The 16,967-nt window shown below is 42.7% G+C and overlaps 1 protein-coding gene across 5 annotated transcripts; it reads left to right on the forward strand.

Annotated features, from left to right (window-relative positions):
* The first annotated feature begins 1,061 nt into the window (after positions 1-1,061).
* Positions 1,062-15,992, forward strand: LOC124228388 (general transcription factor II-I repeat domain-containing protein 2-like). 5 transcript variants are annotated; one of them, XM_046642836.1, is made up of 10 exons: positions 1,062-1,907; positions 5,565-5,659; positions 6,256-6,441; positions 6,920-7,007; positions 7,235-7,373; positions 9,136-9,257; positions 9,431-9,538; positions 9,865-9,988; positions 12,951-13,103; positions 14,443-15,992. In XM_046642836.1, the coding sequence occupies exon 10, from the start codon at positions 14,728-14,730 to the stop codon at positions 15,856-15,858; it is 1,131 nt and encodes a 376-aa protein (XP_046498792.1). In that variant the 5' UTR covers positions 1,062-1,907; positions 5,565-5,659; positions 6,256-6,441; positions 6,920-7,007; positions 7,235-7,373; positions 9,136-9,257; positions 9,431-9,538; positions 9,865-9,988; positions 12,951-13,103; positions 14,443-14,727; the 3' UTR covers positions 15,859-15,992. The 5 variants fall into 5 exon arrangements, with proteins under 5 accessions (XP_046498792.1, XP_046498793.1, XP_046498794.1 ...); XM_046642837.1 differs by lacking the exons at positions 6,256-6,441; positions 14,443-15,992 and having other exon boundaries at positions 5,565-5,896; positions 12,951-13,603; XM_046642838.1 differs by lacking the exons at positions 6,256-6,441; positions 14,443-15,992 and having other exon boundaries at positions 12,951-13,603.
* The last annotated feature ends 975 nt before the right edge of the window (positions 15,993-16,967 follow it).

Here is a 16,967-nt window from a genome sequence, read left to right on the forward strand (position 1 = left end):
CATGATGCCAGGAAAGGGACTAATCCTGGCGTTAGCAGTAGGGCACAAGAGGGGACGAACGCATTCTTTGTATCTTAAGAGAGTGCATTCCTTACTTTAATGGATAAGCAGATGTATAATGTATGTCTGACAGACCATAAGTTAGGCTTTCTAGTCTAAGCCGAACCAGTTTTGAACTCAAATAGTTACCCCATATACCTCAATATGTAAAAATCTCCTGTCACCGTATTAGGGCTGCAAATCAATGGCCGGGGACCACTTCCCTAACCTCTGTGAGCCTCGATTTCCTTAAATCTAAGACGAAATTATTAATAACGTGGAAGTCACCAAGTTTGCTTTTAGAAGTCCATGATAAAAGGTACGAAAATCCACCCAGGACGACGCCTGGCACAAAGCAGGCATCCCCACGCCTCAGCTGTGACCATCACTACTGTCACTAGCTGCTCCCACGGCAGCTTCAGACGCGGTGGGCAGCGAGGGGCGGCCCGGGGACAAGCGGCGGACCCCGGAGTCCCACCGCCGGCTTCCGGCCTCCGCCCGCCTCGCGTGGAAACGCCTGTGCCTTTCGGTGAAACGGCGAGAGGGCTGAGAGAGACCCCATCGATCGGGTGACGTTAACGGTTAACGGATGCGAGCGCCTGGGACCCACCGGGACTCGGGAGCCCTCAATGATGGCTGTTCTTACGAACGCTGTTGGCTTTTTACGGTCACCCCCACCCGCAGGGAAGCATCAGCCGTGTGACCACCCGCCAGTCCCCCGATATTTCAGGGTCCTGCGCCTCCTGCTCGGCCAACCTGGGGCGAACGCCGGGCTCCCCGCGCTGACCGGGTCAAGCAGACCCACGTAGCACACATCCGCACCAGCCGAGAACAAAATGTCCGCCGTGCGCGCAGGCGCAGTACACGGGGCCCAGGCTCGAGACCCCGCCTCCAGGCTCTCGCACCGCCTACCCCCTCCCAGGGTTCGCGGCTCGGGATTGGCCCAGAGGCGGCGCGGGCTCTGATTGGTCGAGGTGGGGTCACGAGGGCGTTGTCGCCTTCTGGGGTTTGTTCCGCCGGGGTCTCAGGCCTTGGGCTGTACCCGGGAGGGCGCTCCCTGCCTGTGGGCGCCCAGGGGCCGCTGCGGGCTCCTCTGGGGCGTCCAGCCGGGGCCTGCCGCGCGCGGTGGTCCGCAGGCTCTGGGTGGGCGGGGTCCCGCGCTCACCCCAGCCTTAAAGGAGAACCTATCAGAGACGAGACTGCGGGTTAACCTGGGATGTGGTGTCCTAGGTTCCGGCTTGAGACTCCTTATTTGTGTTGTAAATGCTGATGGAGATGGAAGCTGCTCCACTTAAGCGCTGAGTTCTCAGTCTGGATAGGTCAAGACACTTGAGTTGTAGCTCCTGATTTGGTTCCCGTGTGGGGGATTTATTTTGTCCCTGTGCTTCCATTTGAGCAGTCAGTAGTGGAGCTGATTTTTTAAAACATCACAGTTATTTGAAAACGCGTGGTGAAGGGAGCAGAATGAGAGGAAAAGGGAGGAATTCCTGGACGCTTGCCTTTTTTACCTTAAGGAATTTCCATTTCTAGATCGTGGCTAAAGAGAAGGTATGGGAGCCCTGACCTACCAGCATACGCTAAAAATTATCTTCTTTTTCTATCTATTTTGATATTCGCTGGTGTGAGCAAAAGACTCCAGGTGAAAATCACGAGTTTTTTACAGATGGAAACTTACTACTGCAAATCCTGGAGGCAAAGTGTGCACGACATGGAATGTCGAAGGCCCTGTGATGTGCCTATTGATCTTGTACATTTTAAGCGGGAAAACAAATCAAGGTGCACTGAAGAAAATGAGTCTTTCCTCAAAGGAGATAGAAGATGGGGAAGATGAGATGTCAGAAGATAAGGACAATGGCAGTAGAGATGAGGTAATTATATGTACAGCGTGGAGCAGAATAATTTATTAATGTCAACCATGAAAACCCAGCGTAAAGCAGTTAAACTGCATTGCTTAATCTCAAAAGTGGTATTGTGAACATTTTCCAAGTGGACTAGTTTCACAAGCCTGCCCTAAACTTGATACTAAAATCTGACAAGGTCCTTTTGAGAAAAGGAGATTACAAACCACTCTCGTGAGCATTGATGCGAAAATTCCAAACAAAATATTACCAAATTGAATATCAGTGTTCTGTAAAAAGAATAATACATCGTGGCTAAGTGAGGTTTATTTTTGGCAAGGCAAAGATGTTTTATGTTTGAAAAGTGATACTGGTTGTCTGGAAATACTGGTTTGAAAAGAAATTTCTTGATTCTTAAAATTGCTTCCTTAAAACCCATTAGTTTGTGTGCCTGCCAAACATAGGTTTCCATGTTTATTCTTTCAACAAATATTTAGGTCCCTCCTATGTTCTGCTTTTGGCTGGGAGCCTCTGCATTGGTGTTTGAATATAGATAGGTTTAAGTTGAGTCTTAAAAAGAATTGAGGTGAATAAGTGGGTACACAGCTGATGAATACTGAATGTTTCCTATGTGTAGCCACTGTGCCTAGTAGGGTTTTATGCATTATCTCATTGGATCCTCACAGCCACCATGTCGCTAGGCACCACTTTGTAGACAGGAAAACAGATTTGACCATTAACTAACATGCTCATGGTTTCACAGTTAATAAGTGACGCCTGGAATTATACGTGGTTCTGCCGAATCTGAAGCTCTGACTTTTCCCCGGTTCGTTTCTCGATCTTCCCTCCAGGAACTCGTTTTGGGAGGCAGACAGCCTGTATTTGCCTACTTTGAGCAGCTAGTTGTATAGTAGAAACTTTCCTCAACCCTGTTCAATCTAGTCATTGTATCAATGGAAAGTAAAAGTGGGGAATCCTAAAAATATGCATACATAGCTTTTGATTTTAATTTAAAACGTGTTGAATATGTATTTATTTGCCATTCTTTTGATGTGGGACTAAGGCTTTGTCTTTGGGTTCATTGTTCGAGTAGCTTATGTTCTCTATATAAAGTGCCCCCATGGTGCATCTTCTGCTTTTTACAGTTTGTTTCTTTAAAGCAAAACAAAACTTCAAAAAACCGAGTAAAGCAATTTGAATACAGACTCCTACATTTTTAGAATGTTTTCCATTCTTTCGTGGTTGCTCACCCACACCTAATTTGACTGACGTTTTTTAAGCTTTATTAAGTATGTCCAAAGCATTCAACTTTGTTTGCATAGATTCAGTAACTTACTTTTTGCATGAATTTGATTGGTTTATGTGATGTTTATTATGTAATTGAAACTGCAAATACAAGGGTCACATACAGGTTTGCGAACAAACACTACTAGTGATTATTAAGGATACAGTTGAACTCATGGAACAGAAACGCCCAGGTGCCCTAGGAGTGCCACACAGCAGCCCACTAGCCACATATGCTTGACGTTTCGTGGGCATCAAGTTAGTAAGTCCTATTTGAAATTGAGCCTGTCATTTAATCCAGCCACAGACATAGTTTAGTGCAACATGGTTAAGTAGGCATAGTTAAGAGAGCATCTACTGAGCTATGATAGTCACAATACACTGCATAAGCTGTCTATACTAGTCAGAGCCAGAACATTCTTGGTGAGTGCAGCTTTTGTTTTGGAACCCAGACTGCATTAGCTTGGAGGAAAATACGAATAGTCACATTATATTTTCCTTAGGCTGATAGGCATGTGATATGATTCTAGACTGTTCACGCTGGTAACTCTCAGCCATTCCTCTTTAAAGATTTTATTTTTCCTTTTTCTCCCCAAAGCTCCCCGGTACATAGTTGTGTATATATATATATTTTTTAGTTGTGGGTCCTTCTAGTTGTGGCATGTGGGGCACCGCCTCAGCATGGCTTGATGAGCGGTGCCATGTCCACACCCTGGATCCAAACCAGCGAAACCCTGGGCCGCCAAAGCGGAGTGCGTGAACTTAACCACTCAGCCACGGGGCTGGCCCCAGCCATTCCTCTTTAAAATGTGGTTCCTACGATGGTTTATTCTGGTATATAGTGGTATTATCACAGTTAGATTAACTTTTAGGGTAACCACACCCTAATGTTGGCTTACTGAAATGATTTAATTCAAACTCTAGTCTCTCACATGTCTTGTTGCTCCCATGTCATTCCCATGCTAGATGAACTGGTCCCTCATCCGTTTGCCTATAAATTTTGTTCACGGTCAGTAACACTAATCACATCATATTATCGTTACTTATGTCTTCCTGTGATGTGAGTTGAGATATATATATATATATATATATATATATATATATACACCAGTTGTGTTTATTTGCTAGGGTTGGCATAATACAATATCACTCTGAGTGTCTGAAACAACAGAAATTTATTTTCTCCTAATTCTGGAGGCTAGAAGACAAAGATCAAATTGTTGGCAGGTCTGGATTCTTCTGAGGCCTTTCTCCTTGGCTTGATGATGTCTGCCTTCCTGCTGTGTCTTCCCACGGTCATTCATCATTTCTTCATTTTGTCCTTTTGTATGTGGTGAGACTTCATTCAGTGTTCTGCTAAAATTGTCATCTTCAGTCGTTTAGTTTTATAATACCATGCCCAGTTATTAGTAGCTATAGGATGGTTCTAATTAGGAAGCATGTGGTCCAACCATTGGGCTTGGCTCTCATTCCTGTGTCTGCCCCAGTTGCCTGTCTCCTTTGGTGTGTTACTTGTATGCTGAGAGTTGGGACACTAAAGGCATGCAGAGCCACCTAAATAGTAGTTGACTTGGTGTATTTTCCTAGGGCGGTGGCTTTTATACTTTTATTTTTATTTATTTATTTATTTATTTTTCTGCTTTATCTTCCCAAACCCCCCCGTACACAGTTGTATATCTTAGTTGCTGGTCCTTCTAGTTGTGGGATGTGGGACGCCACCTCAACGTGGCCTGACGAGGGGTGCCATGTCCACACCCAGGATCCGAACCCTGGGCCGCCGCAGTGGAGCACGTGAACTTAACCACTCGGCCACGGAGCCAGCCCCCTGTTTTTTTATTTATTTATTTTTTGTGAGGAAGATTGTTGCTGAGCTGACATCTATGCCCATCTTCCTCTATTTTATGTGGGATGCTGCCACAACATGGCTTGATGAGTGGTGCTAGGTCCTTGTTTGGGATCTGAACCTGCGAACCCCGGGCAGCTGAAGTGGAGCATATGAACTTAACCACTATGCCACCGGGCCGGCCCCTTCCCTGTAAAGTTTGTGATTTGATAATTCCAGTGAAATCCAAGAATTTTATTTTTTTTCTTTTTTGTTTAGACAAGCATGCCAGATAATTCTGGCACTGGGACCTCTTTTACTCTAAAGTGAGGAATTTGTTCTAGAGAACTCAACATAGATGTTGACATATGTACCTGACCAAATCTTGCACTTGCTGACTGTACAATGTGATTGTAACCTCATGGGCGTAGGGGAGACGTCATTTCATTGTTGCCCTTTTTCCTCCAGGTTGTCATCCCTCAGAAGAACGGTAGGAAGGTTACTACTGCTCCAGGAAATAAAGTAGGGGGAAAAAAGTCACTGGGTCCCATGTTTACTGAGGAATTAATATCACACTGCAGGAAGGGAGCCACATGGACCAAGCTGCCAAAAGATAGGAGGAGTGCCAAGCTAGACAACCGTGAAAAGAGAACTGAGAACTCTGAGGAGGATGAAGGTAAGACCAGTGGGTTGGACCAGTGAAGGTAAAGAATCCTCTCCTGGGGGTGTTCCTGGCTAGCGGCTGTAAGATCTCAAAGGCCAGCGCTGCATGCCATTCCACATGGCTCTTGGAGGGGTTTTAGAAAAGTGCCGCCCTTCTGAAAGTTGCCTTGGCAATCCCTGGCTGATTCTTCGGGCCTGGCTCCATGGGGTGAAGAGGCTCAGTGGACATTGGACCTTTGCTGTGCACATGGTGAGAATCAGAGTTTTCTCCTTGAATGTTACACATTGTTTCTATCTTTGTGCTTATGAGCCAAGCAGGTTCATTTCTCTCAAACTTTCATTCTCAGTGATTTTTTTTTGTCTTGGTGGAATCTGTATAACATTTTAAATGATATTGCTTCCAAAGCAGTAATTCTTACTATTTTTATTAAAATACAATAGCAGTACATTTTAAATCATTTCAAAATAAAGTTAAAATAGCAGTGAAATTTTTTCTTAGATTTGTGTACATAGTCAGGTTTGTGAGCAGTTTATCTGAAAGAACGATTTGTCGTTCTTATTCTTAACAAGTCTGTGTGGCAGGACTTGATTAGGTGGCTTTTCATTTAGATTCTGAAAAAGAAGCCTTGTATTCTACGTGGGCCAAAGGGAGAAGAGCCCTTCCTGTAGGGGTGGAGGAAGATGAGCAGGACGATGACAATGACGATGACGAGGACAAAGGCTGTGAGGAAGAGGAGGAGGAAGGTCAGAACGACCTAAATCAGGTCGGGCAAGAGGTGGCCAGTGTCCAGGAGTGTGAGTTTTTCGGGAAGCCCTTGGGCAAGGACTGTTGCATTTCTTTGATGAACTTGAAGAACTTTCTAATTAATTTATAAATGCCTTTAAAAGTTCTCTGACCAGACCTCACCCATGTATCTCACGCAGAATAGGCATAGTGTAGGTATGATATTTGTGGATAGAGTAGAAGCTTCCAGTTTACCCATTAGTGCTACAGACAGATCATTAAAAATAGAGTATTCTGGGGGCTGGCCCCGGGGCCGAGTGGCTAAGTTCGCGCGCTCCGCTGCAGGCGGCCCAGTGTTTCGTCAGTTCGAATCCTGGGCGCGGACATGGCACTGCTCATCAGACCACGCTGAGGCAGCGTCCCACGTGCCACAACTAGAAGGACCCACAACGGAGAATATACAACTATGTACCGGGGGACTTTGGGGAGAAAAAGGAAAAAAATAAAATCTTTAAAAAAAAAATAGAGTATTCTGGCTTTTTCCCACAGAACCTATGAAAAAAAACACCTGATAAATGGAAGATGGAAATGGCCAAACAGAAGGCTCCCCCTGACACCGCAAAACAGAAATTAGAAGGTAACTTCTTTGCTATGTTTTAAGGCATAAGAGACACACGGAGAATTTCAGATTGGCAGAAATTAAATCTCTCTTCACCCAAATGATGAACAAGGGGATATTTATTGCAGCTTGGGGTTATGGTATTCCAGAGTCTTTCATGGAATTTTCTTTTAGCATCATTCTTTCTGAACTATTTACATATATAGTTTTTCTCTTTTTTTTTTTTTTACCTTTTTGTATGGCAGCTAAACCACCTGTAACTTTCAGACTGTTTGTGGGAAACCTGAATTTCAACAAAATGGCTACTGAGCTAAAAACTGGTCTCAGTGAATTTTTTGCTAAAAATGATCTCGCAGTTGTTGGTGTCAGAGTTGGCTTGTCCAGGTAAATGCCGATAAATTAAGAATGTTATTACGAGTTTATCAGCCCAATGGTTGTTAGTCCTGGGGGATGTAGGAGTTCCGGTGGCTTCCTGTTTGATTGTGAGGTACTAGCCTGCTGTCTCGTCAGAGCCTTTGGTACCTGCTCTTCACCTTTTGGTGGGATTTTAACTGTCTCATGCAGTTCAGAATCAGTATTTAAAATCCTTCAGTGGCTCAGGTTTAGTAAATCCATTATATTAAACTTTGCTACCCCATTTTTCCAACCAAATTAAAATAATCCCAAGATCTTCTAAGTCTTTACAGAAACCAATTTTCATGATTTTCCAACTGTGAGCAAGATTATTTGCCTAGAATCATTTTAAACTAAGTCACAGATTTAATCACAAAACCCCTAGCTTTGGAAGCAAATATAGTTCTGTGTGAGTTCTGCTTTTTTGCTGATTTGAATTTCATCCTTTCTTTCTTCTTTCACATCAGAAGCATATGTCTTGGGTGTGAGCACGTCTATTTTTATAGTACTCAGAATTTCTTATGTAAAAACAAAAAGATAATAGTAAACATTCATTGATCACTCACCGTTCCAGGCATTGTTCTTAGTTCCATGTTTATATTAACTCATTGAATCCATAAGACCATCTTCGGTGGCAACTATTGTCATCATCCTCATTTTACAAAGGAGGAAACTGAGGCACAGAGAAGTTAAGTAACATGCCCAGTATCACACAGTTAGAAAGTGGAAAAAAAGAAAGGAAATGGCAGACCCAGGATTTGGGCCCAGCACTCTGGCTCCAGAGCCTATGCCACAACTTTTGTTACCTTCCTCTTCTTAAAGTTTTTGTTAACTATATTTTGAAATATTGTTGCCTTTGCAGTAAATAAGGATTCCTTTTGCATTAAAAAGAATTCTTACAGTAATAGCCCTTGGGTTTGCTAACACATTCTGTAGTCTATACATTTTGTTCCAATTCACAAATGCAGATGGCTGTTTCTCTCTTTTTTTTTTTTTTGAGGAAGATTAACCCTGAGCTAACTGCTGCCAATCCTCCTCTTTTTGCTGAGGAAGACTGGCCCTGAGTTAACATCCGTGCCCATCTTCCTCCATTTTATATGTGGGACACCTACCACAGCATGGCTTGCCAAGCTATGCCATGTCCGCACCCGGGATCTGAACCGGCGAACCCCGGGCCGCCAAAGTGGAACGTGAGCACTTAACCACTGTGCCACGGGGCTGGCCCCAGATGGCTGTTTCTTAAAACAAAAATTCAGAAACTTGTAGCTTCGTTTTTCTGTAGCTTTTGGTTAAATTTTGTCAGTTGTTAAGCAGAAAAAAATGAAGACTTCAACAGGTGAATTTGCACTGATTCTCAGTCCTTGCTCTAGAACAGAGTTTCTTCACTTCAGCACTATTGACATTTTGGGCTGGATAATTCTTTGTTGCGGGGAGCTGTACAGTTCATTGTAGGCCGTTTAGCACTATCCCTGGGTTCTACCCACTGGATACTCCCCACACACTGGACACTCCCCAGGTGTGACAGCCAAAAATGTCTCCAGACATCAAACTCCCCCCTAGGCCAGGACCCCTGCTCTCTGTTACTTCCTGGCACTGGTATTGGCGGTTGGTGGAGCCTTGATTTTGATGTAAATTTGGCAGGTGCCTTTGACTCATTGCTAATTTCCACTCACATCCAGTCTGATTAGCCAGCCAGCAGGCATGTGCCTCTTGATCGTACCCGTCCTTTTTCTCCTTTCTTCTACATCTGTAGATTTGGTTATGTGAATTTTAAATCTGCTGACGACCAGGAAAAAGCCTTGGAACTTAGAGATACAAAGGTCCTTGGGTATGAAATGAAATTGAAGAAACCAAAGGAAAAGGAAAGAAAGAAAGGTATGCAAACAAGGTAATTTGTTCGTAGATACCTCTGTATCTAGAAGGCTCTGGGTCAGGCGGGAATTCGTATCATATTGTTTTTTATCCAAAAGGGTAGATACTCCTCACTGACCAACAGGTCACCTGCTTCTACAGCACAGACTTTATCTGCCTGTCCTTCTCCGTCCCAGGGTTCTCTCCAGGACTCATTCCCTGGCTACTTGTGTCCCATCCGTGGAGTCTCAGCTTACAGGTCACTTCCTCGGATCAGGAGAATCTTCCTTTACCCCCAGACTGGGGTAAGTCTTCTCTATGACGTGTTCTCATTTCCCCTTTTACTTTTCCTTCCTGGCACTTCCGCAGTTTGTAATTAGGTGACTGTTTACTCTCCTTTTCCCCCAACAACACCACCTTCCTGAGAGCAGAGGCCAGGTCTCTGTTTTCACAGCCAGCGTGTAGCACAGGTCCTCGCCCAGAGTATGTGTTCAAATATTTGCTAAATGAAAGAATACGTATTGTTGTTTCAGTCTCCAGCTCTTTGAGAAGTATTTTTTCTCCCTTAGAAAACTCTGGATCCTTATGAGATCTAAACTCAGACTAACAATATTCTTTTGTGTTTATGCAGATCGAGATGCCAGAACGCTTCTGATCAAGAACCTGCCTGACAAAGTCACTCAGCATGAATTAAAAGAAGCTTTTGAGGATGCTTTTCAAATCAGATTGGTGAGCAAGGATGGCATGAGGGAAAGGTATGTTTTGTACCTTGTACTGAAAAAAAATACACGTCTACTGGATTTAAACATAACAGAATTCCATTACATTCTCCCAAATTACTTACGCCTGGTTTTAGAGAAGGAAAGAGTGGTTAGTCAACCTTTCTACTAACAGGCATAAGAGCTGAAGGTGGCATCATAAATGGACAGCCAAAAGCTTCTAGAAAACCTGGTGTCATAGAGAAATGAAGATTAGTTCTGCAACTATAAGATTGAAGGTTGGAAGAATTCGGTCATAGGTTATCTTCATTCCTCTCAAGGGCTGACTGCCTCCAGTAAAATAACACACTTGGTGACTTGCCCGGACAGGTACCAAAACAGGACGTTGAATTCGTCTGTTAGAATTATGTTGTGACCAACTAATGACCATCACTGTGTCTCTGGGTTCTGGTAGCATAAAAGGATGAATATGGTGACATTAGGGTGGACTGGAATGTATTTTGAAGGGATTCTCACTGAGGTAAAAATTGAATATCGGGTAACAGATATATTTGAGCTAAATTTGTTGGTGTTGGTAAACTCTAAAATAATCCATACCAGTATATTCTGATGAATATAATCTCTAGAAAAGAGTCCTGCAGATTTAGAAAACAAGTCTGAGAGGATAAATCCCAAATCGTTAGCAGTGTTTACTGTGGGGAGAGTTGGGGGTGCTCCGCCATGCTTGCAGTCAGCAACACTGGAAAACGACAAAACAAAAATTCCTGCCAAAGCTATATGATTTCTCGAACTTCACTCACTTGTTTTAATTAGACACACTTAACTCTTTAGAATCATCCCTTTAATGAAGAATTATTGCCAAGGGGAAATAGGAGAAGCCAAAGAATCCATGACCATATGAAATGGAGCATAGTACCTATGTCAGAAATGCACGCAGTGCATTATCTTCGAGAATATTCTTACTCAGCTTCTTACTCCATGTCATTCACCAAAGTTAATTACAGGTTCATGAATGATTACATGGAAACTATGAAACCATGAAGTACTAGGGGAAGACATGGAGAATGTTTTTGTTTGTTTTTAATAATCTGCAAGAGGGGAGGGCCTTTCTAAGTGTGACACGAACCCCAAAGGAAAAAGCAGATAAATTTGACTGCATAAATATACAATATTTCTACACGGGAAAAAAATATCTCCATTGGGCTGGCCGGTGGCCAAGTGGTTAAGTTTGCACGCTCTGCTTCGGTGGCCCAGGTTTCACTGGTTTGGATCCTGGGCGCAGACATGGCATCACGCATCAGGCCATGCTGAGGCGGCATCCCACATGCCACAGCTAGAAGGACCCACAACTAAAATATACAACTATGTACTGGGGGGGTTGGGGGAGAAAAAGCAGGAAAAAAAGAAAGATTGGCAACGGTAGTTCAGGTGCCAATCTTAAAAAAAAAAATCCCCATAAACAAAGTCAAAAGACAAGTGGCAAACCAGGAAAAAGTATTTGTAATTCATATCAAGACCAAGGGCTAATTTTGCTGATGTATGAAGTGCGCCTGACAATCAGTAAGAAAAAGACCAATAACCCAGTAAAAATATAGGCAGATTACAGACAGGTCTCAGAAAAGAAATTTTCTTTTAAAGAAAGGAGAGGATGGTCACCCTCACTTATAATAAAAGAGTTATAAATTAAAACTACACCAAGATGTAACTTTTTACCTCTCAGATGCTCACAGATCAAAAAATTTATTACCATGGTATTGGAGAGGGTGTGGAGAAACTGGCATGCTTATATTTTGTTGGTAGAGGTGAAACTGGTGAAGTCAATATGAAGATTAGTTACCTAGTAGTATCTGTGAGAGTTCTAATTGTATATACCATTTTATCCTGCAGTTCCACTCCTAAGACTTTATCCTGCAGACAGGTGTGAAATAATGTATTACCAAGTTGTTTGATGCAGAATTAAAATTGACCTGAATATCTATCAATAGGAAACTGGTTAAAATCTTCCAGTAGATTCATAAGATATTATACTATGCAGTTGTAAAAAGAAATGAAACAGCATTTTGTGTACTGATGGGAAATAATCTGTAGTATACATTATTAAGGGAAAAAGGCAAAGTATAGAATAGTGTATATAGTATTCTACTTTTTATGTAAAAATATAATGGAGGACACACCATATAAAAAAAAAAATGAACTCAAAATGAATCAAAGACCCAAACATAAGGGCTAAAACATAAAACTTAGAAGAAAACATAGGAGTAAATCTTTGTGATCTTGGGTTAGGGTGTTGCACAGCGATAAAAGAGAAGATGGAAAAGTTGGACTTCATCAAAATTAAAGATGTTTCTACCCTAAAGGACACTATCAAAAAAGTTAACGGAAACTACAGACTGGGAGAAAATATTGCAAATCATATATTTGATAAGGGACTTGTATTAAAAATACACAAAGAACTCTTAACAACTCAATAATAAAAAGTCAACACAATTGAAAAACGGGTAAAGGGGGCTGGCCCTGTAGCCGAGTGGTTAAGTTCGCGCACTCCCGCTGCAGGCGGCCCAGTGTTTCGTTGGTTCGAATCCTGGGCGCGGACATGGCACTGCTCATCAAACCACGCTGAGGCAGCGTCCCACATGCCCCAACTAGGACCCACAACGAAGAATATACAACTATGTACTGGGGGGCTTTGGGGAGAAAAAGGAAAAAAAAAATCTTTAAAAAACGGGTAAAGGATTTTAATGGACCATTTTCCAAACAAGGTATACTAATGGTCAATAAACACATGAAAAGATTCTCAACATTAGTCATTAGGGAAATGCAAATCAAAACCATGATGTGAAGGGTAGAAACTGGGCAAAAGGAAGACTTCACTATATCCTTTTCTACCTTTTGCATTTTGAATCGTGTATGTGTATTACTAATTCAAAAGACAGATAAATAAAAGTACTAAGTGTCGACGGTTTTCCTTTTCTCCCCTGCCCTCTCCCCACAATTGCAGGATCGCCTATATTGATTCCCACTCACAAGTGGGCTGCAGAGAGAGCCTTGGCAAAGAAGCAAGGAAGAGAGATCGGTGGGCTTGCCATAGTTCTGGACCGTGCTGGAGAGAAAAGCCAAGGCCAAGAAGATAGACAGTACAGCCCCTGGAGAGGTGAGGGATGCTAGCATCCTGTGGATGGAGACTCTCCAGGGTTTGCAGTGGCATTCCCTGGGGACGGGCTAGGATGAGGTTGGGGGCAGTTGGCACTTTTAAATACAACTTCTACCTGGATCAAAAATGTGTTATCTGCATACTTATATCAGACTAATGAGTATTGTCCTAGTTAACTGTAACCTTGATGTCTGTAAAAGAAATGGCACTTTGAGATACATTGGTTTAGTTCCCCGTTTTGGGTACCCTCTAGGATTCTGTTTGAACAACCTCTTAAACCTGTGGTTTCAGGATTAGATATCTAATTTGTTATCGAGTAGAGTTTTTGTCGGGTTTAAACCAGAGACCTCAAACCAGTGTCCCTAATCTGATGGGTAGATGTGGTGGCTTGTACAGTATTTACAGAAAAAAACTATAGCGGCCGGCCCAGTGGCGCAGCAGTTAAGGTCACATGTTCCACTTCAGTGGCCCGGGGTTCACTGGTTCGGATCCCGGGTGCAGGCCTGTGCACCGTTTGTCAAGCCATGCTGTGGCAGGCGTCCCACATATAAAAAAAGACAGGGGGGCCAACCTGGTGGCACAGCAGTTAAGTTCACACTTTCCACTTGGGCAGCCCGAGGTTCACCAGGTTGGATCCTGGGTGCAGACCTGCGCACTGCCTGTCAAGCCATGCTGTGGCAGGTGTCCCACATATAAAGTAGAGGAAGATGGGCATGGATGTTAGCTCAGGGCCAGTCTTCCTCAGCAGAAAGAGGAGGATTGGCAGCAGATGTTAGTTCAGGGCTGATCTTCCTCAAAAAAAAAAAAAAAAGAAAAATGAAAAAAAAATATATATATATAAATTAAAAAGTAGAGGAAGATCGGCATGGATGTTAACTCAGGGCCAGTCTTCCTCAGCAAAAAAAGAGGAGGATTGGCAGCAGATGTTAGCTCAGGGCTAATCTTCCTCCCCCCCCCAAAAAAAATCACCTGGAAAGAAACTATAGAATTTAGTATGAATATTTTTAAAAATCAAGAAATTTCACATAAAAATGTGGATCTCCAGCCTTTTTGGCTACATCAGAGAATCTGGCGGCCCTGGGGCTGCTTTCCTACATGTCCGTAGTCCCCTGGAGAGGTGACTAAGCTAAGGGCTGCTTCCCCTTAGCTGTGGCATTTGCTCTGTTTCCTACAACCTCTGCCATTCCTGAAATTCTCCCCAGCTCTGAAGGAGTGAACATCACATCTACCCACTGAAAAAAATAGAATTAATAATATGTTTTACTTACGAAGTAGTCCTTTTTTTCTGTTAGTAAAGATAACATTTTAATATTTCTTATGCATTTGTCTCTTTCAAAAGTGGGGAAACGAAAGCTAGAACAGGAAAGCCACACGTTTCAAGAAAAATGGGAGCGAGCTTATTTCTTTGTGGAGGTAAAGAATGTTCCTACATGTTTAATATGCAAACAAAGTCTGTCTGTGTCGAAAGAATATAACCTAAGAGGCCATTATGAAGCAAACCATAGTAGCAACCATGATGTCTGTACACAAAAGATGCGTGATAAAAAGCTTAACGAACTGAAAAAAAAGACTGAAATTTCAACATGATTTGCTTTTGAATGTGAATAAAGTAAGTGATGCTGCCATGAAATGTAGTTATGTATTAAGTAAGAAAATTGCCCGGGCATCCAAACCTTTGACAGATGGTGAGTTTATAAAGGAATGTCTGTTGAGTGCTGCAGAAATTATGTACCCCGAACAGAGACCAGCATTTGCCAACATAAGACTAAGTGGGAACATTGTTGGGCAGCACGTTGACAATGTGACTGAGAACTTACAGGACAAGTTGCAAGAGAAAGCGAAATCATTGGTGGCTTTCTCTCTCGCAGCTCACGAAAGCGCCGATATAAATCATGCCCCTCAGTTAGCTGTATTTATTCGTGGTGTTGATGAAACTTTCGATGTGACTGAAGAACTTTTGGACGTGGTACCCATGACAAGCACAACATCAGGAAATGAGTTATTTTTATGTGTTGAGAAAAGTCTTAAAAAATTTAATGTAGACTGGTCAAAATTAGTAAGTGTTAGCACAGATGGTAACTCTGCGATGGTTGGTGTTAAACAACGTGTTACAAGACTTCAATCGAAAGTGTCAGGGCTTTGCAAAGACGCAGAACTGAAGTCTGTGCACGGCCTCGTTCCCCAGGAATCATTTTGTGCTAACAAGTTAAAAATGGATCATGTCATGGGCATAGTCATTTCCACCATAACCTGGATGCGTTCCCATGGCTCGAACCCCAGAAAGTTCAGTGCTTTGTTTAATGAGTTGGATACACAATATGGAAGCCTGCTCTGCTCCATGGAAGCTAACAGGCTGAGTTGTGGTGTGGTGCTCAGGCAGGTTTTTGAACTGTTGGAAGAAATTGACTTTCTCATGTCTTCCAAAGGAAAATCCGTGCCTCAGCTTACTAGCAAAGATTGGGTCAAAGACTTGGCCTTTTTGGTTGACATTATGACTTATCTAAACACATTGGATATTTCTCTGCAAGGGCGTTCACAAGTAGTTACACAAACGTATGATTCCATTCGCTCATTCCTAGCGGAATTGTGTCTTTGGGAAACTCATCTGGCAAGGAACAATCTGGCCCACTTCCCTACTCTGAAATTAGTTTCTGAAAATGAAAGTGATGGCCTGAACTATATTCCACAAATTAAAGAGTCGAAGACTGAATTCCAGAAAACCTTCTCTGATTTCAAGCTTTTGAAAATGAACTAATATTGTTCAGTTCACCTTTCTCAATTAACATTAATAATGTGAACGAAGGGGCTGGCCCCGTGGCCGAGTGGTTAAGTTCGCGCGCTCCGCTGCAGGCAGCCCAGTGTTTTGTTGGTTCAAATCCTGGGCACAGACATGGCACTGCTCATCAAACCATGCTGAGGCAGCGTCTCACATGCCACAACTAGAGGGACCCACAACGAAGAATATACAACTATGTACCAGGGGGCTTTGGGGAGAAAGAGGAAAAAAATAAAATCTTTAAAAAAAAAAAATAATGTGAATGAAGAGCAACAAATGGAAGTTATCGAATTGCAGTACAACACCATACTCAAAACTAAATATGATGATGTTGGAATCCCAGAATTCTACAAATATCTTGGGAACGGTTACCCAAAATATAAAAACCATTGTGCGAAGATTCTGTCCATGTTTGGAAGTACCTATATTTGTGAGCAGCTCTTTTTTGTTATGAAACTAAATAAAACTAAATATTGCTCCCAGTTAAAGGATTCAAAGATGAATTCTCTGCTGCATGTTGTCACACGGGATTCACGACCTGGCGTTGACTGACACCTTGGGGCGTGAGAAAGGATTGTCAGATTTCAAATCTGAGGAGTAATAAATTAGGAAACTTTGAATGTTTCTGTTTCCAAATTATATTTTTTCAATGTCAAATTTAAAGTACAATCTCTGACATCATATGTTTGTACCTTAGAACATAAAAAATAAAGGTGGTTATCCCCTGGCAGTTTATTTTTCCCATGCTTTGCCTTGCTGGCCCTTAGAGTTATTCAAGTTTATAAACCTCTACCCTAAAAGCAGCCACGTTTTTCCTAAAGGCACTTGTGAACCAGGGATGGGAACCAGAGAGTCAGCTGGATGAATGGAATGTCCGGATGTTTAGTACAGCCCTGTCCCCAAGGATGACAGACCTGCCACAATGGTGGTGGGGCTCAGGCCAGAGTAGCCCCCTTGCCTGGTCCCCTGGACAGAGCTGGGGCGGCACAGCCAATACTGGCCTCTGGGCTGCTTTTTCGCTGCTTCCATTTCGGATTTACACATTTCTTTTGACATTTCAACATTGTTGGTCAGCTTATAGTTAGTCG

This window comes from Equus quagga, chromosome 17, assembly GCF_021613505.1.
Source record: "Equus quagga isolate Etosha38 chromosome 17, UCLA_HA_Equagga_1.0, whole genome shotgun sequence".
In the NCBI taxonomy this organism is placed as follows: Eukaryota; Metazoa; Chordata; class Mammalia; order Perissodactyla; family Equidae; genus Equus; species Equus quagga.